Genomic DNA, 26651 nt, shown 5'->3' with positions numbered 1-26651 from the left:
CCTCCAAAAACACGCCACCCACCGGTTAATCATTAGGGTCGCTGATTGATTTTCTTCTCTGACCTTTGACCTCTAGGACATGTGCAATACATTCAAAACAAAAATATTAATAACAAATGCTTTTTAAAAACATTTATAAAAAGTCCCATCTTATACATATTTTCTGAACTTTATTTCGCTTGCGAGACTCCGACTGAGAAAGCTGAGGCAAAACTTGGGATAATTTAGCCCTCTGTTTACAGCCACCTGCACAAAACACCAGCTTTTAGAGTCATACAAAAACTGTTGCTGTGTTTTCTGATGCATCAAATGCTTCGGAAGTGGATTTGCAAAGACACTGAGCTGAGAGGTGTATTCGTGCTTTGGTGACATAGCAAAGAGCCGATTTCCAGAACCTTGTTTCAAAATCAGTAAATGATGGACTTTTCTTCTTTCTGGCGGGTGTGTAGAGCAGAAGAGACACATTGGGGTAAACGTTGGTGTGCTCGTGAATCTGGCAAAACATGGGACATGGGGACCTTTAACACATTTTTACACAAGGTTACTAGAAACAAAAATAAACTTTTTCTTTCTTGTAGTTTGAGCATGTTAACACTTCCAAAATAAAACCCTCCACACTGAGATTTCTGTAAGTTTGATTTTTGTTTTTTATTCAGCAGTGGTTGTAAAGTGGAAACAACTGCATATTCTCAATATGCAGCACTAGAATACATCATGTACATGGAAGAGAATGCAAACATCAGGCCGGCCGTTCCTCCGAGGGCTCAGCAGACTCGACCTGCTTCAACAGGATTGCTGTGAAGAACGACGGGAGTGAGTGCTTGTAAACCGTTTCATCATTCATTTCTGTCGTTTCCTTCCAACTATCACAATAGTCCATTTTTTTTTTTTTTTTTTCTTTCGTAATTTCATACGCCACTCTGCCGGCTCCACAGTCACTGCAAAGCTACCAATCAGTGGCTCATCACCGTTAAGTGCCTCAGTCCTTCATTGTTGAACAGCAATGGTGCAAACTGTAGTGGAAAACTCACGCCTTCGTCCCAGTGGTGTCAAAACCTCCACGTGCACGGAAAAAAAAAACCCACCTCCCTCCGACGTCGATCAGGCTTTTTCCGTTGCCATCTCAGCCACGCGCTCGCCGTGCACGCTGCTTTTCATACACGTACAAATCATTGCAGTCAGCAAACAAAAAAAAATAAGAATAATACAAAATAAAATCTGATTCAATTTCACAGGTTTAGTCACTGGAAACAAAAAATGGTGCATTTTCCAGAAAGTAAAAAAAAATAATAAAAAACTCTATAAATATAGGCATGTGATGCTGACTTTTGAGGCTTCGAGAGCAGCAGCAGCAGCAGCAGCAGCAGCGGCGGCAGCAGCAGTCAGTCCTCAAACCATCAAACTCCGTGGCAGCAGAACCCTGAAAGAAGGATTTTCTTTTTGTTCCATCAGCTCGCAGATTCAGCGCTCGCTAAGTCCCGCAGCGATCCCGGGGTGTGGAGGAGGAGGACGAGGAGGAGGAGGAGGGAGGTGGAGGCTGGGTGGGGCAGGGGGGGTTCGTCGCCTCCGTCCTCATGTGTACTCGGACTTGCGGATGTAGTTGGAAGGCACGTAGCCTCTGCGGCCTTCTGCCTCGCCCAGCCACCACTCGCTGTTGCCGTTCATGTCGTGGAACTCCAGGATCCGCAGCTGCTGGTTGGCGGCGATGCTCAGCTCGTTGGCACAGCGGGCGTCGAAGGAGTAGAGGGCGTAGTAAATCTAGAGGAGAGGGGGGAGGAGGGAAGAAAAGAAGAGCATGTTAGGGTCTCTTAGATCTGTGATTTTAATATGAAAGCATTTTCTTTTCATTTTGGCTCTGACACAGCAGCAGGTCACTCAAATCATTACATTTCTTTTGTTGATTTATAGGAGTGAAAGACAAAAAGATCAGACTTCAAAATATACTATAGCAGGCTGTGTGCAGTGTTGAAATGAAAAAACAAACAAAAAAAAACATTTGTCTTTAGTTTAGCAATTTGTTTTCCTAATTTCTGTCTTAGTGTTGAATCCTTTAACTTGGTGGAGTTGGTGACACTGTGGAACTGTTGCAAAAGCCAAAGATCACAAAACATTTTTCTCGCCAGTTGGACACTTTAAAATAAATAAATAAATAAAACTAGTAATCATCAATGAGCTGCCTTCCAGTCTGCAGACATGGTGTGTTTTCATGTGTGTGTGTGTGTGTGTGTGTGTGTGTGTGTGTGTGTGTGGTCTCACCTGGTGGCCGTCCACATCGCTCTCCTTCTCCTGCTCCGGCTCGATCAACTCGTCCCTGGAGTACGTCGGCCTCTGCTTCTGCGCTGCGTTTTCTCCGTTCCTCCACTGGGGGGAGCCGTAGCCTTTGTCCCCGTGGCCGTACCGCTGCGAGCGGTCACTCCTGTGCGTGGAGGACGAGTCGGTGGACGGGTCGGGCGACCCCCTCTGACCCCTGGGGCCGGTGTAGGCCGGGTCGTAAGCGTCTCTGTGGTACCGGTACGAAGCCTCCGGGTCTCTGTGGCCGCCGGCGTTCCGGTACGTCGCCTCCGAGAATTCCCGGCGGCTCGAGGCGTTCCGTTGCGCCGAGTCCACCGAGTCGACCGTGCCGGGCGGGTCAGGATGGGTGGGCGCGTCCCTGGGGTGGCTCCGGCGGGAGGAGGAGGAGGCGGAGGCGGAGTCGAGCGAGGGGTGCGGCGACGACTGGCCGGCCGGCTGCGAGGCGCAGAAGCTGACGGTGGCCGTTTCCTGGTTGAAGGTCAGCGTGCTGTTGCTGTTCTGGCGGGAGAAGACCGGCGAGGAGCCGCCGTAGCCCGACTCGTTGGACGACTGGCTCTCGATGGACACGTCCGACTGGCTCCGGCGAGGGTTGTAGGGCTTCAGGAAGGAGCTGTACATGAAGCCCTTGGCCACTGCAAACAAAGGGAAACATGAGGGAAGCTGCCACTTTTCCCGACGTTCCAGCCACTTCCACCAAACTAACAGCAGATCTCATGACATCACAGGTCAATGGAAGATTCCACCTTTCCTTCCTTCCTTTGAGGGAGTGATGGGGATGGGGGTTAGAACATGGGGGCGGGGGGTCAGTCAGGTCAGACGTCCCTCCCTCATTCTTACCCTTCCAGTCATGGACTAATTATTCTATATGCACAGCAGTAAAAACTGTCCACTATTATAAGTCCATTTAAGTCTAATAAAATGTTAAAATAACTTTTTTTTATCTATTATTTTAACATTTTTTTATATACATATTCAAATTTATAAACTACCAGTCAAAAGTTTGAACACAGCCTATGAATTTAATGTATTTTCTTTCATCTCATGACTGTTGGCATTGTTTCTCACTGAAGGCATCAAAACTACGTATGAACACACATGGAATTATGGAGGAAACAAAAGTGTCAAATAACTCAAACACATTTTATATTTAAATTCTTCAAAACAGCCACCTTTCATAAAAAGGTGTGTTTTTCTTTGCTGCATAATTACATATATCTTGCTCATATATTTGATGTCTTCAGTATCTATCTGCAGTGTAGAAAGTTGTAAAGATAAAAAGGAAATGCATGAGCAGGTGTGTCTAGACTTTTGACTGTTAGTGTACATGTACTTGTGTGTCTTTATTCATTTGTATAGATATTTATATCTATATCATTATCTATCTTCATAACAATCAGTATTTGGTTGTTCACATCCAAAGAAGATGAGCGCCCTCTGGAGTCTGGATCTGCTCTAGGTTTCTTCCTACAGGGAGGTTTTCCTGGCTGCTGTCCCACCCTGTTTGCTCTGAAGGGTTCAGTTAGTTTTCTCCTGATTGTGCAAAAGCGCTTCGAGATGCCTCTGCCTGTGATTCAGCGCTGTGCAAATCACAGTTGACTGATGGATTGATTGAGTTGACTTCCCGCCGTTCATACCTCCGTTGTCGATGAGCCAGCGGTTGTTGCTGCCCATGGGATCCTGCTGCTTGATCACGCCCACGAGGTCGCCCTCCTGTATGGAGACGTCCAGGTCCTGGGCCGCGTTGAAGTTGCGTTCAGCCTGGAAGAGCTTCTCGGGGCCGTATCGTACCAGGAGCGCCGCGCGGTGCTCGTCGGTCTGCGAGATGATGCTCGTCTGGAAGGAATGGAGGGGAGAATCTTGCTAGGATCCAGGTCGGAGCATCGAATCTCCTCAAAAAGCACGGCGAGAGTTTCGACTCACCGCTCCCTGCGTTTGCTTCTTGGCCGTCTGCTTCTCCAGCGTTTTCTTCTCGAAGGGCTTCTTGGAGATGGTGGCTGGAGGCAGGTTCTCCGGGCAGAAGCTGAAGCCCTGCAGGAGTTTCAGAACTCGTCCGTACTCTTCCTGGAAGCGTGTGATGAGGTTGCCCTCTGTGGAGACTCGATTGGTGAACTGAGGGGGAGGCGGGAAAAGGCCAGGAGTGAGTAACTGACGATGACTTCGGCCTGGAGGATATATTTCATTCCTAGATATTCCTTATTCCTAGTTCATTTATTTTTTAAATTTCATGAAGCAAAGTAGTTTTTTTTTTGTTTTTTTTTGGTTCAAAATAGTTGGCAAAGCAGCAAAATGTGAAAGAAAATGATTAAAAGCTACCTTGCTGAAAAGAGATGCTGCTGTTCAATTTAGAAGTAAACTTGAATTTAAAAAAGATTCTGGTAATTCTTTTTCTGTTGTTTTTTTTGTTATTTTTCTTTGATACATAAAGTCACACCAGACTATACTCATAGTCACAAAATTGTTCATTATTGAACAAAATAAAAAAAGAAATCTTCAATGATTGTTTCATATTTTATCTGCTGGGACAGTGTTCAATACGAGTCAACTGTACTAACCAAAGAACTTTGAGCCCGACTGTCTATCAATATATTTTTAAAGGCAATATTTTTGTCATATGGATGCATCACCCAGCGGAACCGACCTGCAGCAGCGGCTTCAGCTCCCCCAGCGTGGTCTTCATGAAGTCCCTCTGGGCCTGGGCGAAGGCCCTGACGCAGCCGGTGAACAGCTCCTCGGCGGCGCCGTAGAACTTGGGCAGCTCGTCCAGCAGCTGAGCGTTGAGCGCCTCGTAGTTGCTGCGCGCCACCTGCAGCTCGTCCTGCACGCGGCGGTCCTTGAGGCGCTCGGCGCGCTCCTTGCAGTTGTCGTAGTCCAGCAGCTTGTCGAAGCGCTTCTGGATGAGCTTGTGCGGCCCGGCGAACATGAGCAGCAGCTGCGTCAGCGGGTTGATGACCAGGGTCTCCGTGCGCTCCTTCTGCTCGGGCGGAGGGCAGATGATGAATGATTAGGGCGGGGTGGATTCTTTGGCAGTGACAGAGGCAGGGAAGAAGAGGACGGACTCACAAACTGTGCAAACTGGTTGTCGCTGATGCAGCGGTGGGCTCTCTGGAAGCGCTCGGGGTCGAGGACGCTGCGCTCCGTGTAGATGTCGCTGAAACTGATGGCGGCCAGGACCTTCACTGAAGCCGACTCCTGCGCACGCAAGCGTCAGGGTTGAGATTTGATAAGAAGAGAAGGAGTGCGGACAACACGAGGCGTTGGCTCAGTGGCATTAGCGTGACGGCTGATTGTGTGTTTGCAATAACAAAACACCCTGTTGAGATCACTGCTTCGCTGACATGACTGATATATTTAGCACATCATTGATTATTCTCTGTGAAAATTGCAATTCAAAGTGTAGCTAAAAAACTGACAATTTGAAACTGTTGTGGCCATTTGTCCTTTTCTTTGCTTTCGTGTCTGATATTAACTCAAATATTATGATCAAAATAAAGGTATATTAATCAAGCCAAACTAATCTAAATAATTAAATACAACAAAATGACAAGTAGCTCCAACAAAAAACAAATGTCTGTGAGCCCTGTGTGTGTGTGTGTGTGTGTGTGTGAGTGTCTGTTGCTTTAAGGTGCTTTTCCTATCTAACAAAATGGGAGACAATGTTACAAAACCGGTGTTTCCTCTTTCCATGAGTTCATTCAACAATATGTGAACACCCTCCAGGTCGGCGAGGAGTTCTGGTCTCTCTGCACGTGATTCCTTCTGAATCGTGGAGCGTTTACTTTGCAGTGTGAACACAAAACAACCCGAGAGGAACCAAACAGTCCTTCCATGTTATTGGCTCTTGCTTCACTTGTAACCTCTCTTTAAAAGTCTCGTACCGAGAGAGTTTCTATTTCAACAGACTTTTGTTTTCTGTGTAACCAAAGACGGAATTGGACTCTTACCCGTATGTGTTGCAGATACAAGGAGATGTCCCGGATGAAGGACTTGATGAGCCTCTCCTGCAGCCTGAACCTCTTCTCGGCCTCGTCGAAGGCTTCGTCCTTGACCTGTGACAGGAGACGAGACGGCGCAAGATGGATCAGAACCGAGGCGAACCGCACGGAGCGAGCTCCTCGCCGCTGCGGCGGTGGCATGCGGCAGACGTACCTGCGGCGAGATCCCCGTCAGGTGCTTGAGGTGGCTGCTGACGCGGTTGGACTTCTTGATGATGGAGTGCATGCTCAGCTTGGAGATCTTGTCGATGAACGTGTCCTCGTCGCCTTTTCTGTACTTCACCACTGCGGACAGCAGGGGGAGAGCAGGTCACAAGGAGCAAGCGGGCAACAAGCGGAAGAAGCAATGGAGGCTTGGAGGATTTTTTTTTTTTTTACCCAAATCTTTCCTGCGCTTGTACTCGTTGATGTTGACGTTGATCTCCTTGACAGCCAGCAGCGCCTCCGTCAGCTTGGGCCGGTCGTGGTGGTTCTCCGGCGTGGCTCCCAGCAGCTCCATCAGCAGCAGCGGGTAGCGCATCACTCGCTGCACCGGCTTGATGAGGAAGGAGCCCAGGTTGATGTAGTTGGTCTTCCCCCTGGAAGCAATCCAGCAGGAAACACAGACAGACCGTTCAGACGACCAGGAAACAAATTGGAGGCGAGGGAAAATGAACAACTCCGCCCACTAATCCCACCACAAAACACATTTTGGTTCTCATGTTCCCTCCAAAAAATGCCTCATGGGTAAAATCATGCGGAATGTTAAGCTTCCGATGATGTTTAGCCGGTGTCATCGCAGGGCGGTTTGCTCTGACGATGACGACCAGAACAGTTCAGGTTCTGGGAGACATTCAGAAACATGAGAAGCACAAATAGAAAAATAGATGATTTCACAGATCAATAGCAGAGAGCCATGACTGATGGGCTTTGTTGTAATGCAAACTAGAGGACAAATTCAGGTGCATTCGCATCCGGATTTATCTCTAACAAAGAAGGAAATCGTCAAAAAAAATGAACAAAAATCAAAACAATTTTGAGCTGTTTTTTTTCCTGTAGAAAACAGAAGCCCCTGAAGGTCAATTGAGCCTCCTGTGACATCACAAAGGGCTATGTTTTAGCAGAGGCCTTCTAAAAGAGTTAGAAAATTCTCATTTCTGGTAAATTCACTGGAGGACCAAAGGTGTATTGATTAGATAATATCATAAAGTGAATTTTCTGCATAATATGGGACCTTTTAAAACAAGGTGCTATACACTGCACTTGCTGCATTTGTCCAGGAGAGGGCATTAGACGAGTTGTCCCCACTGCCAGTTCAGCAGCTTTCACATGCACAAGAAAAATAACCCAGCAAAAAATAAAATCATCTCACTTCCAAAGGAAAATCAGTAAAATGGCAGCGCAGATGATTTTAGAGTCGTACACACACATGCATTTGCTATCATACACACACACACACACACACACACACACACACACACACACACACACACACACACACATAGAAGTAAAATCCCGGCAGGGTTAGTGAGCAAAAAGGCATGCGGTCAAAATGATTGTCAGAGCACGATGCCGACGCTCCGCCGGGAGACTTACCACTCGCGATAAATGGCCCTGTGGAGAGGAGGGTCGGGAGGAGACGGAGAGACAACACAACTTCATGAAGCCACACAACTTCTCATCAATGTCTTTGTCAACAGCAAACACACACACACACTTTGCTTTTAAAGAGCACAGAGACTGGATACCAGTCTGGTTTAGTGCGGTCTACGCAATATTTGTCCCTCCTTGCCAGGGTCCATAAAACTAGCGCCCCCTGTTGTTTTTACAGCCTCTCTCTCTTGAGGAGGACCTGTGTGACGTTTGGAGTGGGCAGGACTCACGACCTTCTAAATACTGAAGAGGTGGCAAAGGACAAAAAACATCTCACACTCCTGCTTCCCAGAGCGGATGTGGGAAATGTCTCTCTTTCTTTTTTTCAGAGGTCGACGAGTTGCTGCCGATTCTTTTTCTTTCTTCCTTTTAAGAGCTTCCGGTCAGATCAAGCGCGTGTTTATCTCCACACGCAGGTTGATTACTATATTTTACAGCAGAGCCGAGCGTCGTGAGTCACCGACGGCGAAACCAGACAGGTGAAACTGGCCGCGCTGCATTCTTCAAATTACTCCACCAGCTCACGTGGAGAATGTTCACGCAGAAGCAGCGGGAAGGTGTGTCTGCGCAAAAGCGTCTGAAGAACTGAATTAGGTGTCAGACTTTTTTTCTTTTTTTTTTTTGAAATGATGTTTCCACTGTTTTAAGATTTACAGCCTGATTTTCTCAGAAGTCAGCGGCCAAAATCGTCTTAGGAAAATGAACCTGTCATAAAGTGGGTCTGCTGTGGCAGTACAGAAGAGGATTAGGGCCACAAGAAGAGAACAAAATTAAGCTAGATTTATTTTTTTTTCAAGTTTCAAATTCGAGAATAAAGTTGAAATTTCGAGATTAAAGTCGAAATTTCGAGAATACACTTGACGTAAAAATTATGAAATTTAGTGAATAAAATTGAAATTTTGCAATTAATGTCAACATGACATAGGTCAAAATGTCGGAAATAAAGTCGAAAATTTGACTTTATTTATGAAATTTCAACTTAATACTCAAAATGAAAACTTAAATAAAAATCTCCTTCCTGTAATATTTTTTTTCTCTTCTTGTGACCCCAATGCTTCGTAGAGGCAGGGACTTCATTTTCAAAATTCTCAAACATTTACTGCAATTATGGGGGAAAAAAATTAAACCGTTCTCCACATGCCCTTGGTCATTAGGAATCCTTTGCAGTCTGCTAATCAGTGAGATTTGGACAATAAAACAATAAAACATGCCGATTGTTTGCCAACTCGCGTGCAAGATTAATTCAATTCAAGTCCAACGCACGACATCGAAGTTGAACCGTAAAAGCCGCCTCGTCCCGCCGACTCACCTCAGCCTCTCCAGACATTCCAACACGTGCCGCTGGATGCTCTCGTCCTTCTCGTAGCTCTCCAGCAGGGAGATGGCGTCGTCGTGGTTCTGGCAGTAGATCTTGTACACGTCCTCCACCTCGGCCTTGAAGTCCACGAAGACCTTTCCTGTGTGTCGAGAGGAGGAGGGAGAGAGAAAGGTCAGGGGAAGGTCACCACGCGCTGTCATGAAAACCACACAAAACAGTTGCAAGTGTGGCCAGTTTGCCAGCGGTTTAGTCCTGCGTATAATATTGTGACTTGTTATTGCATATAAATATAATCCTCCCTTCCGAATTTAAAATTCTAATTAACCTTGTTGCCTCTTATTGGCTTTAACCAAGAACTTAATAAATCATTTCAGATCCATATGAATGCAGACTGGAATGACAATGAAACTCCTTCGGATTTCACTTTGCGCTACTAATAAACCCCTCAAACACCCCAAAAAACCTCACAATATCAGCCTGACGTGCATTGCTGTCATGGTGACAGTTGTTGAACCAATAAAATGTGACTGAGTGACGAGGATGTTGACAGGAGAAGTGAGAATAAAGTGCAAAGTGCAGCCACCAAGCAGGAGACGCCTGATTGGCTCCTGACTCCACCGTGCGCCTTTTGAAAAAAAGAAAGGAGGGGCAGAGGTGGGAGGGCTGAGGGGGGAGGAGGAGGAGCGACCTCTCACCGATGGAGTCGGTGTCCTGCAGCGTCTCCAGGAGCCGCTGCGATAAGCTGATGACGGAGCCGATGTTGCCAAAGAGTCCTTCAAAGTCCACGTTCTTCACCTGCAGGAGACACAGAGAACGGAACAGCGTGAAGAGCTTCTCTCAATAATCCCAGGCCGAACGATCCATTTAGCATTTAGCAATCTAGATCATCCAAGACATAGAAAAAGTAAAGGATACTCCATATCACATTTTCCATCAAAGCAGCGGGTCAACCCTGCACTTGGTGGCAACCTTGTTTTGTTCATTTATTTTCATCGTCTACCTGTTTTCTCTGCAGCGGCTCGATGATCTCCTCCACGCACATCTGCAAATCCTTGATGTAGTCTTTCTCCGTCTGCAGCAGCTCCTCGATCACCTTGGCCCGCTTCTCCAGCATCCTCTGCTCGGGATCCTCGGAGCCCGTGCCGGCCAAAGGGGAGGAGTCCGAGGTGGGGCCGGAGTCCAGGGGTTTGGGTTGGGAGGACAAGAGCGTCATCTCTGAGCAGACGGGACAGAACGGGGGGGGGGGAATGAGTTTAGGTGGAAAGGTTGCGTCACTTTATTGCTACTTTCTAACAATGATGCGGTGCTTGTCGTCTTGCTGAGGACAGGAATGTATTTTATAACTGTGTGAAAGAGACACTGAAGACTGCACTGAGCAGTCAGACAGAGGGACACAGACAACACACTAGTTCTGAACTGCTAAGCATTTAGTCAACAGACTTTGGGCATCAAAATGACGATGATCAGAACTTTTTTGTGAGGTCATTTAGCGTCACGTTGTGTAAAAGTGACTTCAGCAGTGCGTCTCCAACCTGTAAGTCACCTTCACAGAAATAGGAACAACCAGTCCATCAATTCCTTTGCATGCTCGACGCTCCAGGAGGCATGCGCAAAATACAGTCTGCGAAATCAACACCTTGTGATGTCACAAAGGGCAGCGATACCTCCTCTAACCTTAAGTGTCCTGTCCACGCCCCCAGCCAGGTGTTGGGCCCGCCCTCTTGACACAAACTTGTTTTTTTTCCCCTACTGACAAACACATGAAAGCTAAAAACACAGCTATTTCCTTGTTTTCAGGAGGCTGCAAACAGAGGGCTAAATGTGTCTTTTTTTCCCTCAAGATCTAATCTTTGTTTTTGTTTTTTTAATGAACAGTTGGTTCAAGACCCTCCACTGGAAACCTGTCAGTGAGTTATGATAAATATCTAATATATTTCTCCCTCCACACACAAAACTCTCTCTCTCTCACACACACACACACACACACACACACACACACACACACACACACACACACACACACACACACACACACACACACACACACACACACACACAAAGAGCAAAAGTGAAACTTGTTCTCGTCCCATGTCACCATTCATTGTATCCAAACAAACCCGTGCACGCCCACCCACCTCTCCGCCCTCTTACTCCTCGCCCCTTGATCAATGTCTCTGCCATCCCCTTCCAGAGGCTCCGTCTCTGGGGGTCCCGGGGCTGGAGGGAGAGCCCGGTTCATGCACCGATGCTCTCTATAAATGGGGCTAAAACTGAAGAGGACTCGGCCTCTTTGTGTGCGCCAACAATGGACCAGTACAGCGACGGCAGACACTCGGGCTGAAGCAGAGGGCTGAGAGGAGGACGATTACAGAGCCGACACTTGTTGGGGTGAATTTACTGCCTTGGACCTGGAATCGCCCTGTTTTTTTCCCTAAATGATGCTAATGTTGTTGTCCGGAGCCACGGACCACCAATGTTGTTGGAAAAACACAGTGAAAAGTAAAAATTATTTTGTTGTTGTCAAATCAATCTCCACAAATACTGCCGGTGAAGCAGTACCTTTTGTATATATATATATGTAAATTTAAATGTGAATGAAAATGCTGCTCTGCCAACGACTGGCAGTGACAATTCTTGCATCACTTGTCAGAGTTGGTCCAGCAAGACAAGGTCTGCACGAGGTGACATCAATATGAACGTGTGGCCGCTGGAGACAGTAGCTGCGTTTCCATTGCCTCTAGAAATGCACAAAACCTAAATATCGCAAAAAAAAAACAAAACCTGGTCATGGAAACACTTTTCTCACATTTACACGTCACTGAACGTGACGTATGAGGTCACGTGACCAGTTCACTTCCAATAGCAGGTCTAAAACGCAAAATGTTTTGTACCTCCATCCTCCACAAGGTGGAGAATTATGGCTTATGCACTTCACACCATTCAATGGAAACACCTGCAAATCGCAATAGTACCTTGTCGGAATTTTTTCAAATATCGCTTTTATTTTGTGAAAAAACTGTAATGGAAACGCAGCTCGTGAGGCTGCTGCAGTTTGAATGTGCAGCGTTACTCTGCGTGATGAACAGGTGCTCCTGGAGGCTAATTCACCAAACCGCTCTTGCCCCAGTGTGACCCTGCGCACTCACGACAACTCTGCCCTCAGCACACGGCCAGCCGTCACTGAACTATCTGTCGATCTGAATCAGCCACGAGACGAATTGTCGACTTTTCTTTCGGAATGTTGCCATCGGACGTCTTAAAGGCATCTTCCGCAAGCGAGCCGCGTGCTTGACGTCCGGCCGGCCTGCCTGCCCTTTGGTCTCCTTCCCTCACCGTGTCCCTCCTTCCTTCCTTCCTTCCTCTCTTTCTGCTTCACGTGACTTGGTTAAAGCTCGACTCAAAGCAGCTTTTCTCATCGCCTGCACCCCCCCTAACACACACAAAACCCCTCCCTAACTCCCCAATGGCCCCGCCCCCGTCGCCGCACCATCCACCACGGCCCTCGCTGCCGTTTCGCCGCCAGTGAGAAAAAAAAGTACAAAAAAAAAAAACCCAACACAACAAAAAGGCTTCACTAATGGGTTTCAAAAGTCATGCAGCAGGTCCATACAAAGGAGAGAGAGGGAGAGAGAGCATGAGAGAGACAGAGAGAGGCAAAGACAAAAGACTCAGAATTTAATTGGGATCAATCGGCTTATTCCCACGTTTGATCCCTCTCTCACACACACACACACACACACACACACACACACACACACACACACACACACACACACACACACACACACACACACACACACACACACACACACACAGGCAACTGCATCATGTGCTCCACTTCTCAAGCCTCCATACGCGACTATTTCCAACAACCTGGGAAATGGGCCCCGACAGAGTTTGACCCAGTTTTTTTTAGGAATTCCACTTTTCTTTGTTTTTGCATTCAAAACGGAGCACAGTTCACCCTCTGGACCAATTTTTTTTCCTCCCCCTCTCACGCCCGCACGCCTTGGATGAAATGCGTTGCTCTAAATGTGCGGATGGAGCTGAGCAAGAATGAATTTGTCACCAGAGAGGCACAGAGGCAGACGTCGCAGCGGCAGGCGGAAACAGGCTCTTCCCCGACTGGCACAGCACCTAAAGGACACGCCCTCATTAACAAGCACCTGGCATTTACTAGGTCACAGACACACACACACACACACACACACACACACACACACACACACACACAACACCGGAATGCTCGTCAGAGTGCAAACGTTACACCTGCTGCTCCAAATCACAGCACATCACACACACATACACAGACACACAGACACACACACACTGAGAAAGAAATGAGAAATGATTAGTTTATCTTTTGCAATGAAAAAAAAATCATTAAAACAATACAGACATTTAAACAACTGATGGACTTGCGACAGGTGGCAGCCTGGCAGTGACACAGTGACTCTGACCTGCTTTAGGACTATACACAAGTTTTACGGCCTGCTCAGCAGCAGTGCACTCTCACTCGCTCCTTCCCTGTGGTCACTTCATGTTAGTTCATTTTTACAGCCAACATCCCAAAGTTTTATTACTCCAAGCCAACTTGGCCGAGCTGTGGGTTTGTGTTCTTGCCAAGTGTGAAAAGGACAGAGATGAAAAATAATTTGTCAACAATTGTACAAATTTGTATATTAAATATTAACTGCAAAGCAAATACATTTTAAGAAACCAGACACCGCAAATGACTCAGCAGGGGGGTGGGGTGGCTGGTAGTTATACAGGAAGTGACCTGAATAAAACAAAGGGCTGGTAAAGACCTTCTCTACCATAGGCTCGTTTTATTGAAGCAAAATGATCAACATAAAAGTATCTTGCTGGCTGTTATTGACTAAAAACCAACATTCAGTATTGTGTCAGCCCAAATCAACAGCTGGTGTCACTTCACTGGAGTTTATTTTCTTCAATTTGACAAGAATCTCTTTTCCGTTTCGTCCTCAGTCCTTTGCGCGGAGTGACGGTTGTTTCTGAGGCTAAAGGAAGCTTCTTCTACCAAAGGAAAACCGAATGTACGCTGTAGAAACGCTGTCAGGGCTGAACAAGCCGGCTGCCATTTCAGCAGCTGGATGACTCATGTGGATGGACTGGAATTGACGCAGGTGTGACAGTCACAGCAGGGAGTGTTTCCACCGAGCGCTATAAAAAATGCACAGCAACACAACACTTTGGCACCAAGGTAAAAGTGCAACCAAAGTTTGGTCAAATAAAGACAATGAATGGTAAGAGGGAGAGTGCGCAACGACTGCCACACAAAAACACAACACAATAGTGCTGAGCAAAACTGACAAAAGTTTAGAAATGAAGGCACTGATGAGCGTCCAAAGATAATCCGCATAAAGTTACAGTCCCTCATTAAGACATTTTTCATGAACGACCTGCTCCCCTGACTGCCCTCAATAAAATTGCAATAACAGCCCAGATGGAAAGAGCTGAACTAAAGTGACTGAATCATTCCAGCCAGACAGAGCAGAGCCAGTTTCCTTCGACACAGACAGGAGGAAAGCAAGAGAGGGAAGAAAAGATGAGGAGAGGAGAGGCGCTGAGGCTTCACCCACCTGCCGCTCGAAAACTTTCCTGAAGCCACTTTAAAAACAAGCACACACACACACACACACATACACACCCTCCCTCACGCACACACGGAGGTTTAAAGGACGCCACCCATTCCACTATAGTCCATTGTCAATGTGAAGCCCAGCTCCTGCGTCCCGTGGAGGACTGTGCGTCTCAATGCAGAAACTCCATTCTAGCGCTCCAATTACCATGAGAATGGATGAGAACCCACCATGATTAAACACACACACACAGACACACACACACAACAGGGAGGACGACCACGCTGGTGAATAACAAAACGTGGAGCTGGATTACAGCTGCTCCAAAAAAAATGACCAAGCGTCCCGTTTCTGCTGGCTGGATCTTACGGTCGCACATTCTTAGAACTAAGAACTGGACTTGAAATTCACCACTGAGTCGAGGAGCCACTTTTAAAAGGGTTTTTTTCTTGTCTTGTTTGGTTCGATTGACCCTCCAAATCCAGGACGCCTCTGGTTCTGGGACGACGATCTGTTTCATGTTTCACGTCCTGCTGACGACTGACCTGCGCTCACAGCCACTGACAGGCTGGAATCTGTTGCAATTAAGTTGCCCAGATTTATCTTAAACTCCTGTCACTCCTCTAACTTGCTCTTACTGACTCTTCAAGGCTTTTGAAAAATATAAAACAACGATACAGCAACTTGGGTTTTTTTTTCTTCTAAAATCTAAATCAGTGACTTTGTGCACAGTTTCTGAGCCTGTGTTCAGCAGCTGCCGCCGCTGCACTAATGGGCTCGCTAAGTCAAGAGTTTTAGCCATGCAAAGACGCAGCGTTTTGAGGTCGGACACAATCGGCAGCGGCGCTCTGCGTGTGTTCACAGCAGAGTGCACAGTGGCCTTGGCAACCTGAATAGCGGGGGCCCTCCTCATATCAGGCCAAGTTTTTACAGAGCAGGGAGCGGCTTTGCTTAAAACCACATGGGAAACTCCATATGTGTGTGTGTGTTGTGGTTTAAAAACACATAAAAGCTCCCAGACTCAAAATGCCAACGGCTGCAACAGTACTTACCTGACAATCCGCAAGCTGTGACGTGCGATTACATTTTTTTTTGTTCATTGTACTAAAGAGAAAAAAAGCAGTGGTGCAGGTACCTGGCTTGAGTTAACCCACTCATGCAGGGTAAATATTAGCAAAACCGATGAATAGTTTCACACTGCGGCTCCCAGCGGCACGGCGCTGTGTTTGGGGGACCCGATTTCAAATAAATGGGACTTTTATTTGGTTATATTTGCCGGCCCATTGTGTGGATTTCTACCACCAACTGCTGCAGCCAATGGAGTCTCTGTCAAAAACGGGCAGACGGGAGTTTATCTAGCGACATACCGTCCTGTTTTATCTCTTCTGGGGGTCACATGTCAAAAGGTCACATTCCTGCTCCCGGTTGCAGCTCACAGCAGCCTCTGTGCGCCATTGTTGGGACTTCCAGGTAATTACAGCCAACGAGGCGGGACGACATCAGCTCGCAAGCTCTTAATTTCTGTGATGAGCTGCAAGCAATTAATTCAAGAGACTCTCGGTTTTGCATATGTGCAAAAAGAGGGAGCGCTTCGGGAGGAACTGAAAGCATTGAGGGAGACGGGAATCCATTGAGCCAAAGAGGCGGTTTTAGCCTGGGAGTAATGGGAAGTTGGGAAGAGGACGATGGCCACGTTTGATCCAACCAAGGCTATGTTGATACCTGCTGGTGGCAAACGCTCCGTAAAAACCTCTGATTGCGGATCTAAAAATCAGAGAAAATCTGACAAATATTGACTCATCTGTTTGGGAGAATGTGTCTTTCTTGTATGTGTGGGCGCTGCCTTCAGACTGCATGCCGGAACAAAGTTACACCATCGGCACTCGTTGCCGAATGTCAAGACAAGTATCGACAAAAGTCTCCCCGAGGGGTTTGGCGGAAGACGTTCCCACGAAAATTAACTCCCAACTGTTTTTGTACGTTGCTCCCTAAATTGAAGCATGGCTGCTCTCACACGCCACTGGAGAAGATGGACATTAACATAGTGGGTGAAAATAATGAAACGGCTTTAAAAGGAAACTACTCAAACCTATCAGAGGAGACAAAAACAAACTGATTTGGGATTCAAGCAGTTAGTCAGTCTTTGGAACCACCTTTGTCTTGAACTCGAGGCCTAATTTGTTAATTCAGTCCAATGACTTTGCCACAAAAGGACAGTAAGACATTTTAACTTCATTAACAAAACTGCGTTGTAGGTTTTTATCAACATAAACAAACAATTTCAAACGTGTGATCTTCTCTCAGTGTGTGAAGAAGGCATGTTATGGAACACAGAAAACAGAGATGATAATCTGTCAGGGGAGATGGACAGCTGGAGTTTCTACGAGTGTGTTTTGCACTCACTCGGGTGACAATGACGTGCATAAAAACTGGCTGTGACGACTCTCCCTCCTCCTTATCGCCACGGGTCCCCGGTGGCTGAAAGTCCAGCCGGTCAAAGAGCAGCTGACTGAATTTCCCACAGAGAGCGCGATCCTATCACTCCTGTTTCTTATGCAGGTGCCAGCAGGTTTACGGCTGATGGATGAGTAAATCTGTAACTATAGCACGTTTTTCCTTAACTTCCTGTATGTTTTGAAACGCTGGGCTTCTTCCATTGTGACAGGTTGAGGAGTTTAATGAAAGAAATGGAACAAAGCTGAAATGAAAATGAGTCATCGTGGCAACCTGACTCAGGCGTGACGTGACTCAAGCACAAAAGCACACTTTTTGCGAGAGACTGAGATTTTGTCCAAAGGTCCACAGCCTTAACTCCACTACACAACTCCCTGCTTATTTCAGCGGCGGATCACTTGAGGATTACAGAATTCAACACAGCATCTGCGCTGCTATATCATCGCTGGATGACGACATGTTACTCATACAGCAGAGAGCATCAGCTTAAAGTTTCAAGTGCCACTGTAGCAGAAATGGTGAGTGTAGATGCCCATACTGCAGAAAATATGTGTTGGTTTTCATGCTTAGATCATACTTTGCGATTCAGTAACTTGTACTGAGAAGGACGGCACCTCTGCCCTTGACGTATCACAAGAAGGTGCTGGGCACACAACCAACAGGGCTTTCACAGATCAGCTCTGTCAATGGCATGGGCGCTAATTTTCCCAATTACAAGCCGATAAACTAAAAAAATACTAATAATAATAAACTATTATTTTGACTTAGAACGATTACTATACAGTCATAGCTGCATATTCCTGTGATATCCTGCATTACATGTTGCCGTTTTTAAGACAGTGTCTAACTGTGGGTGAAATATATAATAAAAATAAATGTCAACGCATTTATTTGCAGAAGCTGCAAGAAGCCTCTGTGGATTTTTAGACCCAAGGGCACGTGAGGAATCACTAACACTGGATTAGCGCAAAACAAAGGTCTTGCAACAGCGTGCACTCGGGTCCACTATCACCTCAATGTCACAGAGTGGCATCGCCAAACCCAATAAGCGCTGCACCAATATGTTGTAATGTTTTTAGCCAAGCCATCAAATGCTTTACTCGGAGCAAAGCCCTGACGGAGCTGAAACAGTTTAACAAGATTAAAGGATGACAAGACACTAAGGAGCCAAGTGTGCATGTGTTTTGAAAAATGGCGTCACCTCTCCCATAAGCCCCCGTGTGCCTGCCGTGCGCATGCACACACACACACACATATGCACACACACAGACTTGGGATATGAATCAAGTCCTGCAGTGAAGGAGTCAGGCCTGCGCTGGCCACCGCCTGGCACCAGACAGACCCCCGCTATCCACTCGCCATGCTGACGCGAGGGATTAATACTTGGACTCCCCAAACGGGATGTGTGCGGTGGGGGCCGGCGTGCACTGCAGAGTGTGTTGGTGTGTGTGGGCCGTGCACGAGTGCTTGTAGCTCTTAGGTGACTGGGGGAGGGGTCTAGGGGCGCCACCTGCTTCTTCTCAGACACAATGCACAGAGTCAGGAGAGTTCTCTCTGCCTCCTAGCGAACACACACACACACACAGACACACACACACACCTACTGATATTGATGTTGTACTTCCTTTACAGCCACTGCTGACTTGGGACTTTGCAGATTTTGGCCTTAGACGTTCAAATCTTCTCTGGAAGTGGCGTTCAGCTCAGACAAGAATTTAAATAGTGATGCTGAAAAATCAAACTGCTTTAAATTTTAGTTAAGTGCCGTTTGGACTTTTTTCTTTTAGGATCAGTGCTTTATTTTCATAACTTTTTTCTAAAAACTTTGACTCCAGTTTCATGAAAGTCAGCTGTCTAAAAACACTGGTCATAGAACTGGTTTTGCAATATAAAAACTACAAAGTAAATAAAGTAATAGTGATAGTACGAGCCAAATTTAGCAAAAACTGTCTGTGAATTTTTTTTCACAATTTCTTTTAATTCATCATGTCTACCAATCATAACTTATTTTACAAAATAAGTTTTTGATTAGTATCCAATTCCGAAGTGGCAGACAGAACAAGCAGTCGTGCCTTCACTCAGCAGACTAGTGTGTAGATTGCGTCAGTGCAGAGTGGGACAGAAACAAACAAGGACTAGGAGCCCACAAAACCCGTCTGGCAGGTTCCTACACCTACAAATACCAGGCAGCTCACTTTCCTGTGAGACCGGTGATACTGATATGCACCAAACACTCTGAGGAGGGGCGGGCGGTCCGGCTACTCAGCACTTTAAAGCCCCCAGAATTGATTAGCAGTGCACATCTGGAGGTCACGACTGATAAGGACTGTGGACGACTCCACCTTGTTTTATCTTCAGGGTTTGTCGTTGTGTTTGTGTGTGTAAACACCTTTAATCACTTGCCCTCTTTTGTAATTCAAAATCTATTCATGTCAATCTACTCAATCCATTGTTCTTACACCTGCCGAACTGTTGAGCTGTGAGTAAGTTCCACATGTGTCTAGGCACCTCCAGCAATGCAAACATTGGGCTGCTTACATTCCCTTGCATGACATGTGTTTACCTTTGTTTTGTTTCCTGGTGGTGGCGTACTTGGACTTGCTCAGGGAGCTTGGCGCTGTCTTCCTGTAGAAGCTGTTGCGATCCAGTGAGCCCACATAAACGGGCTTGTGACCACGTTTCGAACTGGTGCTGGCACTCGACTCATAACCCCTCTCCTTCTCGTCATTGTGCCGGTATGTGACAGGATCCTCAAAAGAGTGGACTTCCCTCAACTTTTTGTTCTGCTGCTCAACCCATTCCTCGCAGTGGGTTTTACGATCTTTTTTAGGGTATTCCTCACATGAAGAGTCTGCTGATAAGGAGCGTAAATCCTGATATTGCTGTCTGGATTTGTAACGAGAGTAATCCCTGTCTCTGGCGTCATATTCGTGATCCAAGTGGTCGGCAGTCCTCCGGTCACCGTGGTCCCTGGCCTGGTCGGCAGTCCTCCGGTCACCGTGGTCCCTGGCCTGGTCGGCAGTCCTCCGGTCACCGTGGTCCCTGCCCCGGTTGTGTTCTTTCCTTCTGACAAATTCTTCATCTCTCCAGTCATCACTTGTGTCCTTGTACCTGTCATAGTTGTCCTTCTCTTTATAACTGTTGTACTTCTCTGGTTCTGAGTCATAGTGGGCCCTTCGTTTGCTGTTGTACGTCTCATCGGAGCTCTGATAGTGAACGTCTCTGTCTTTATAACTATTTTCTCTGCGGTCATATCTCTCCTCCCTGTCGTAGCGATGGTCCCTATGCTTTCGCTCGTCATAATAGTGGTCTTCCTCTCTACGCTTGTAGTTTTCCTTTTGTCTATGGTGAGGACTTTCTCTAGAGTCATAATAGTCTTTGTCATGGTCATAGCCGTGGCCAGTGTCCCTGTAATTGTCTCTACGATCATAGGCGTCTTTATAATGATAATAGTCTTCATACTCACTGCTGTAACTGTCACGGTCCTTGAAGTCGGCTTTACGAGGTGTTCTGCTGTCATAATATTGACGTTCTCTGCTCTTGTAGCGCTCACTATACTTCCTGTCATAGTGTTCCCGGTACCTGTGTTTGTCCCTGCTGTCGTACTCCTCCATGTCTCTCGGGTTCCTGTGGTCATAACGTTCATAGTCGTAGGGGTCACCCTCTCTGACCCTGTCATCCCTTTGTCGTCGGTCTTCGTCCTCTTGAGATCTGAAGTCGTTACTTCCTTTTTCCTGTGCCACTCGGCTGTAGTCTTGGTGGCTGTAATCCTCTGGGCCCTGGTAAAAACAGTGTTTGCCTTTCCATTCAGATATCCTCACGTCTAGATGTCCATTCTCTGAACCAGGGTGGAAGTATCCATCCTGCGCTTGATGCCTTTTCTCAACGATAGCTGCCTTGTGATGGTTATTATGCTCCCAGGTGGACTGTTGAGGTACATTTCCTTGCCTACGTTGAGCTTGATCCCATTGTACTGGCCAAGGAGCCGGTATATGCCCTGGTGGTGGCACAGGCCCTCCAGCAGGTACCATCATGCCTCCATGTATTGGGATGGGGCAGCCGGGAACTGGAAGTGGGTCACCAGGACTTGGCACCATGACTGGTCCCTGTAGTTGTACAAGCGGAACTCCTGCATAACCGGGATATCCAACCTGTTGCTGCTGGAGCTGCAGTTGGTGTAGCTGCTGTAACTGCTGCATATGGGCCATCCTCTCCCTCTCTTTGGCCCAGCCGGCATCCCCAAGTTCCTCCACGCTCTTCCCCCTCCTCATTGGAGGTCCGGTGGCACAGTTCCAATCCACTGGCCCAAACATGGCTGGGTTGCCGTAAGCAACAGGACTCTTCATGGCTTTTGCAGTTATAAATCAGCCTTCCTATTGCTGATCCAGTTTTTCTTGGTCAACGCGGCTTATTCCCTCTTCCAAAAATGCTGCATTCCATAAGAGAGAGCCGTGGGAGGCTCCACCTGTCAAGCATGTTGACTGCAACTCTCCCACTTGTTTTCTGACTTTGCCTCAGCAGGACTGCCTAGCCCAAGCACCTCCCTGCCCTCGGCGTCGCCACATCAATCCCTCCCTTCAGAGATCTCAGCCAATAGTGGAAGGAAAGTGGGGGTGGGGTTTCAGAAGGAGGGGCCTCCCTGAGTTAATCATTCACTGGTGTCACATGAGTGGAGGATTAGCCTCAGCAGCTCCTCCCATTGTTGTAATTGGCTAGTGCCTCTGTTTGCAGGAAAACAGTCTGCCCAAAGGTTTTTCTCTGGTGAGAGACGACGGGGACAAACTTCACTGTCTGGCTTTGAGAGGTTTAGGTTTTGTCACCGCATGTTTTTGTTTCCACTGCTGTGTCCCTGTATCCTCCATCCTTCCTCGTATCCTGTTTTGTTTTTATCATTTCCTTTGGGCTTCTAGAATTATTCCCATGAGCGTATGCTATTAGGATTTAAAACCAGAACAATGAAACTCACTACTGCATGCCGACTCAGCACTGAGCTTTAAGTTTCCAGTTTAAAACACTTTTACTTTATACTCTAACTGAAACTGAGAGAGAAACTGAGCTCAATTTTGCACTTTGACTTTGCCATAAATTTTGAGGTGGGGCAATCATTTACACATTAACGAGGCCACTTGTTTTTCTCTGAAAGAACTTTCTTATGTATGTTGTTTGTTTTCTGCACTGTTAATGTCAAAACCTTAACAAAATAATGTTGTAAGATTAATGTCTTTATACCCATTTCATGCAGAACGGAGCAAAGCAAAAAGGGGCTCACGGCCTGGTGGGCTGAAGCAGCTCCTGAAGAAGTCGATGCTGATGAGCACAATGAACCATTGTTAGACACTGTCCCCACTCAGTGTAGAGGCACAATCTTTCACTGTGTGAAAAAACCAAAGCCTATTCATAAAGTTGGAGTATAATATGTCCCCCACCCCTTCAACTCTGCTTGAAAGAGGCATGGACTAAAAAGACAGGTTTAAAGGGCTTGCACACACATAGACTTGTGTGCACGTGAAGCACAAACACACACACACACACACGCGAGGCGGTGGGTTTCCAGTATGGGTTCAGACAATCCATGAAGTATTTAAAAGTTAAACACTGTTTTGTACTTTCTTAACTGTAACATTAAAGGTTTCAATTTCGGCAACCTAATGAAAAAAAAAAGCAAGTTTCTTGTTTGATTCAGCTGGTAAAATTAGTTTTCTCATAGTTTTAGGTTTTTATTATTTCTATCTTATTTTCTATTCCTTTCCATGCCCACAGAACCATTTAATTGCTACACAGCGGACCTTTAAAAGGTCTAAGAAGAAACCTTTGCAGTAAAGTTGCTTTAAAAGAAGTGTTGTCAAGATTATTTTTAGCCAAATAAAGCAAAACAAACTTCTATGTTGCCAGAAAGCACTTGTTTTGTAAAGAAAACAATGCAAAAAGTCATGGTCAAGACAAAAGAAATTCAAACAAACCCATCAGCCAGTCCAATGCAGAGGCTGAAATAAAAATGTCACACAGACACTCAAGTTTCACACGCTGTAGCTGGAGAACAGAAATCTCCCCTGGACAAAGTTCTCCTCCTGCATTAGGCTGTTTTAATTATCGGTGTTGGGAATCTCGGCTTTCAATCTGAGAACACGACCGAAACTGCGAGTTAGCGTTCCTGTGTTGAGTTTAGGAATGTCGAGCAGAGCGCTTCTCTTTCTGTCTGTTCAGGGTTATGTAAATGAAAGAGAGCGCGAGTCGATCAATATCCAGCACATGTGGGTGAAAAAAAAAATTGCGTGACATCCAGGAATAAGGGTCACTGTTTGCAGCTTAGATTTCAGCTGCTTAGATTCTAGCATGCAAGTCTGATGGTTGAAAAAATAACATGAATGAAAATGACGCAGGAATAAAGGAAGAAAGTCAAGAAGTAAAAATGTCTTTCAATTGCAATTCAGATTTGAGAATAAAAAAGCTATTTACAATATAAATATATAAATGGGTTAAATTGTAGAATGAGAAAAAATGCTTTGTTGGAAACTAGTAGAATTTCCAGCAAATGTACATAAAAAAAAACATCCCAGTATAGACTTCAATTTAACGCAGACAATTACTATCGTCAACCCTGCAAGAGCTTCTGTTTTGTGTTTCGGTCTTCCTGAGTTTCAACTTGGAATGCAAAAGGGCCTTCACTCACTTCACTCAGTACAGCCAGAGCCTAAGTTTTTTTTTTTTTTTTTTTTTCAAACGACTCCCCGCTTTGCAACAATAAGCTCCCATTGTCTTTCAAACGTCACACACAAGGAGCACGCCCTGCAAAAGCACAGAAAAACACTCACTCCAGCACACTCGTGTATGTGTGTCCGCGGACGCATAGTATTGGGATGACAAAGACATTTCTGCAGCAAAAGAACCAGCGCTCCTTGTAAGTGTGCACCGGCTCAGTGAGATAAGGCTCGAGGAGAAACAAAGGGAACCATAACGTCCCATTAGCAAACCACCTAAAAGGCTTTTTTGTGCGAACAGTGTTCTACAAGATTAGCACTTTAAAAACATACTGCAGTCACAAAACGCCAGCCGACCGTCGCTATTTATGAACTTCTACAAATCTACAAATCTGATCTTTCATCTAATCTTGGTTGGCCATCTGAAGATGTCAGAGTTTCTTCCTGTTATGCAAATGCGCACAGATATGACGCAGTTGAATGATTCTGAAAGGCACCTGAGGCTCTCACACAGTCACAGTTAGTGACTTGAGATATTTGTTTCAAAGTAATTTTAAATTAGAAATATGGGAAATGAATCAAAATGTTTTACAGCAAGTGAGCAGCACGACTGCCAGTGTTTTGATGCTTAAAGGCCAAAAAAGTAAGATTTAGTACCATCTACTGGTCAGAAAGCAGATTGCAAGAAATGTTAAGACTGGATAGGTGTTTGTGTGAACGTGAGGTGTTTTTTGATTTTTCGAAAAAATCTGTGCGACAACGACAAATATTACAGGACAGGGGATTTAAGCTAAGCTGAAGAACAGTGAAAAGTAAAGTGTATCACAGAACATAGCAGGCAATTAAACCACATCAGGCAGTTTCAAAGCAGCAAAGCTACACCAGGAACCTCTTAACCAGAATACAAGCGGAGCTGGTTGTCCAAACCCGACTCCAGATTGTTGCCTACCTGCTTCTCTGTCTTCTCTCGTGAGTCCCAGCAGCGCGGAGAGGCGCGCCAACGGCCACGAGGCGGCTCTCCACAACCACATCGCAGACGGCCTGCTTGAGAAGGCCATGGCGAGGCCCCGACCCTCAATCCCTCTCTCTCTACCTCTACCTCAGAAGACAAGCCGTGAGAGGTTGGACATTCGACCAGAGAGATGAGACGAAACCAGGGAGAGTGGAAAGTGGAATAAGACAGTGGGCCCCATGCGCAGCGCTCGCCCTCTCACCGAGGGCAGGAATTCACTTCATACCTATGTGGAAAAGTGACGGTGGACACTGAGGACTGACACTGTATCTCTAGCGCAGGGTCTTCCCTCATAAAAAACAGCTTTACTCTCATAGTTCCGACTTTAATCTCATAACATTCTAAGTTTATTCTAAAACTATGAGCTACTCTAAAATAGAAAAAAAACTCTAGTGGCCCAAATTCTTCATCTCGGAGTGGCACACATTTTTTCTCCTACATTTGAAATGTTTCTGCTCACGAGATTGTACTGGCCTATTACATAAATACGTCACCAGCGTAGTGCATATAGTTTGTTAGACTTACAGGTCCTGTGTTACGCAAAGTTGACTCAACCAATGATATGTTTCTCAAGCTGGTCAGTGAACTCGCCAGCAATCACCAAAGTCAGCTGCTCGGTCATTAGCTTGGTCTACTTTTCAGTGTACATTGCGCAATTCTGGTAATCTGCTCTTCATGATGTCACAATAGGCACACAAACATCTCAGTTGTCAGTTCTGCCCTCTGACACTGCCTGACACTAGCTGCGTCTCCAATACCCCAAGAATTGCGCAAAACATAAATATTGCAATAAAAAAAACATGGTCATGGAAACACCTAAACTTTGAAAAACCTCAACTACTGCCACACGGCCACAAGTTAACACGAAAAAAAATAATCAGCCAAACACATGGCAGCAGTTGAGTGCAGTCCCAGAGAGAGAGAAAACACACATTATCAAGTGAGCAGAAGTTATGTGGTGGAAAACGCCTTGTTGATGTCAGGGGTCAGAGGTCAGAGTGGGCAGACTGGTCGGAGACCGTAGAAAAACAACAGGAAGTGAAATAGCCACCCAACCAGGACCTGCAGAGTAGCATCTCTGAACGCACAACACGTCCAGCCTTGAAGACGTGAGCTCACTGGCCACTTGATTAGATACACGAGTGGCAGGTCCATAATAAAGCGCCTGTTGAGTGGATCACTGAAAAAAGTCAAGCTAAACAAAATGGCAAAACCTGCTGATTCCACCACATTTGCTGCTTGGTTCACATTTAATTAAAAGACACAACGCTCCACCTCTTTCCTGCTGAAAGAAATAATGTCTCATTGGCAGAGTTTATGGAGGAATTTAAATCACCCCGGCGCTCCTCTGTGTGTGTGTGTGTGTGTGTGTGTGTGTGTGTGTGTGTGTGTGTGTGTGTGTGTGTGTGTGTGTGCGTGTGTGTGTGTGTGGACAAGTCATAGAGGAAATCTGCTAAGCACAGGAGGCTCATTTTTGGATTCCTGCAATATTACTTTTCATCTTCAGTTCATTGTTTTTTGTGGGGTTTTTGTTTCAACTTCTGACCTGCAGGCAGCAGAGCCTCAATGGTGAACTGTGACATCAGTCAAAGGAAATGACATTGGAATCGTCCAGCGTGTAAGACTGTGCACCGTGGGAAACAGAAGATC

The 26651-nt window shown here is 46.2% G+C and overlaps 1 protein-coding gene across 3 annotated transcripts in view; it reads right to left on the bottom strand.

Annotated features, from left to right (window-relative positions):
- Positions 1-623: 623 nt before the first annotated feature.
- dnmbp (dynamin binding protein) overlaps positions 624-26651 on the bottom strand; it is a 43263-nt gene continuing 17235 nt past the window's right edge. Inside the window, exons 1-14 of one of the 3 annotated variants that reach the window (XM_076028117.1) lie at positions 19855-21801; positions 10235-10449; positions 9930-10029; positions 9226-9373; positions 7860-7877; positions 6663-6862; positions 6439-6569; positions 6234-6338; positions 5353-5481; positions 4931-5263; positions 4213-4401; positions 3927-4125; positions 2257-2924; positions 624-1758 (exon numbers count right to left, since the gene is read on the bottom strand). In XM_076028117.1, the coding sequence (XP_075884232.1) occupies positions 1573-1758; positions 2257-2924; positions 3927-4125; positions 4213-4401; positions 4931-5263; positions 5353-5481; positions 6234-6338; positions 6439-6569; positions 6663-6862; positions 7860-7877; positions 9226-9373; positions 9930-10029; positions 10235-10449; positions 19855-21637 (4404 nt within the window). In that variant the 5' untranslated portion in view covers positions 21638-21801 and the 3' untranslated portion in view covers positions 624-1572. Of the gene's footprint in view, positions 1759-2256; positions 2925-3926; positions 4126-4212; positions 4402-4930; positions 5264-5352; positions 5482-6233; positions 6339-6438; positions 6570-6662; positions 6863-7859; positions 7878-9225; positions 9374-9929; positions 10030-10234; positions 10450-19854; positions 21802-26651 lie in introns of those variants that run through there. The other 2 variants (XM_076028114.1, XM_076028116.1) reach the window with 2 other exon arrangements.

This window comes from Nelusetta ayraudi, unplaced genomic scaffold (genome assembly GCF_046127955.1).
Source record: "Nelusetta ayraudi isolate G7.1 ecotype Tasmania unplaced genomic scaffold, CSIRO-AGI_Nayr_v1 ptg000022l, whole genome shotgun sequence".
NCBI classification, from domain to species: Eukaryota; Metazoa; Chordata; class Actinopteri; order Tetraodontiformes; family Monacanthidae; genus Nelusetta; species Nelusetta ayraudi.
The sequence above is the reverse complement of the archived record's forward strand: the minus strand, read 5'-3'. Positions and strand labels throughout refer to the sequence as shown.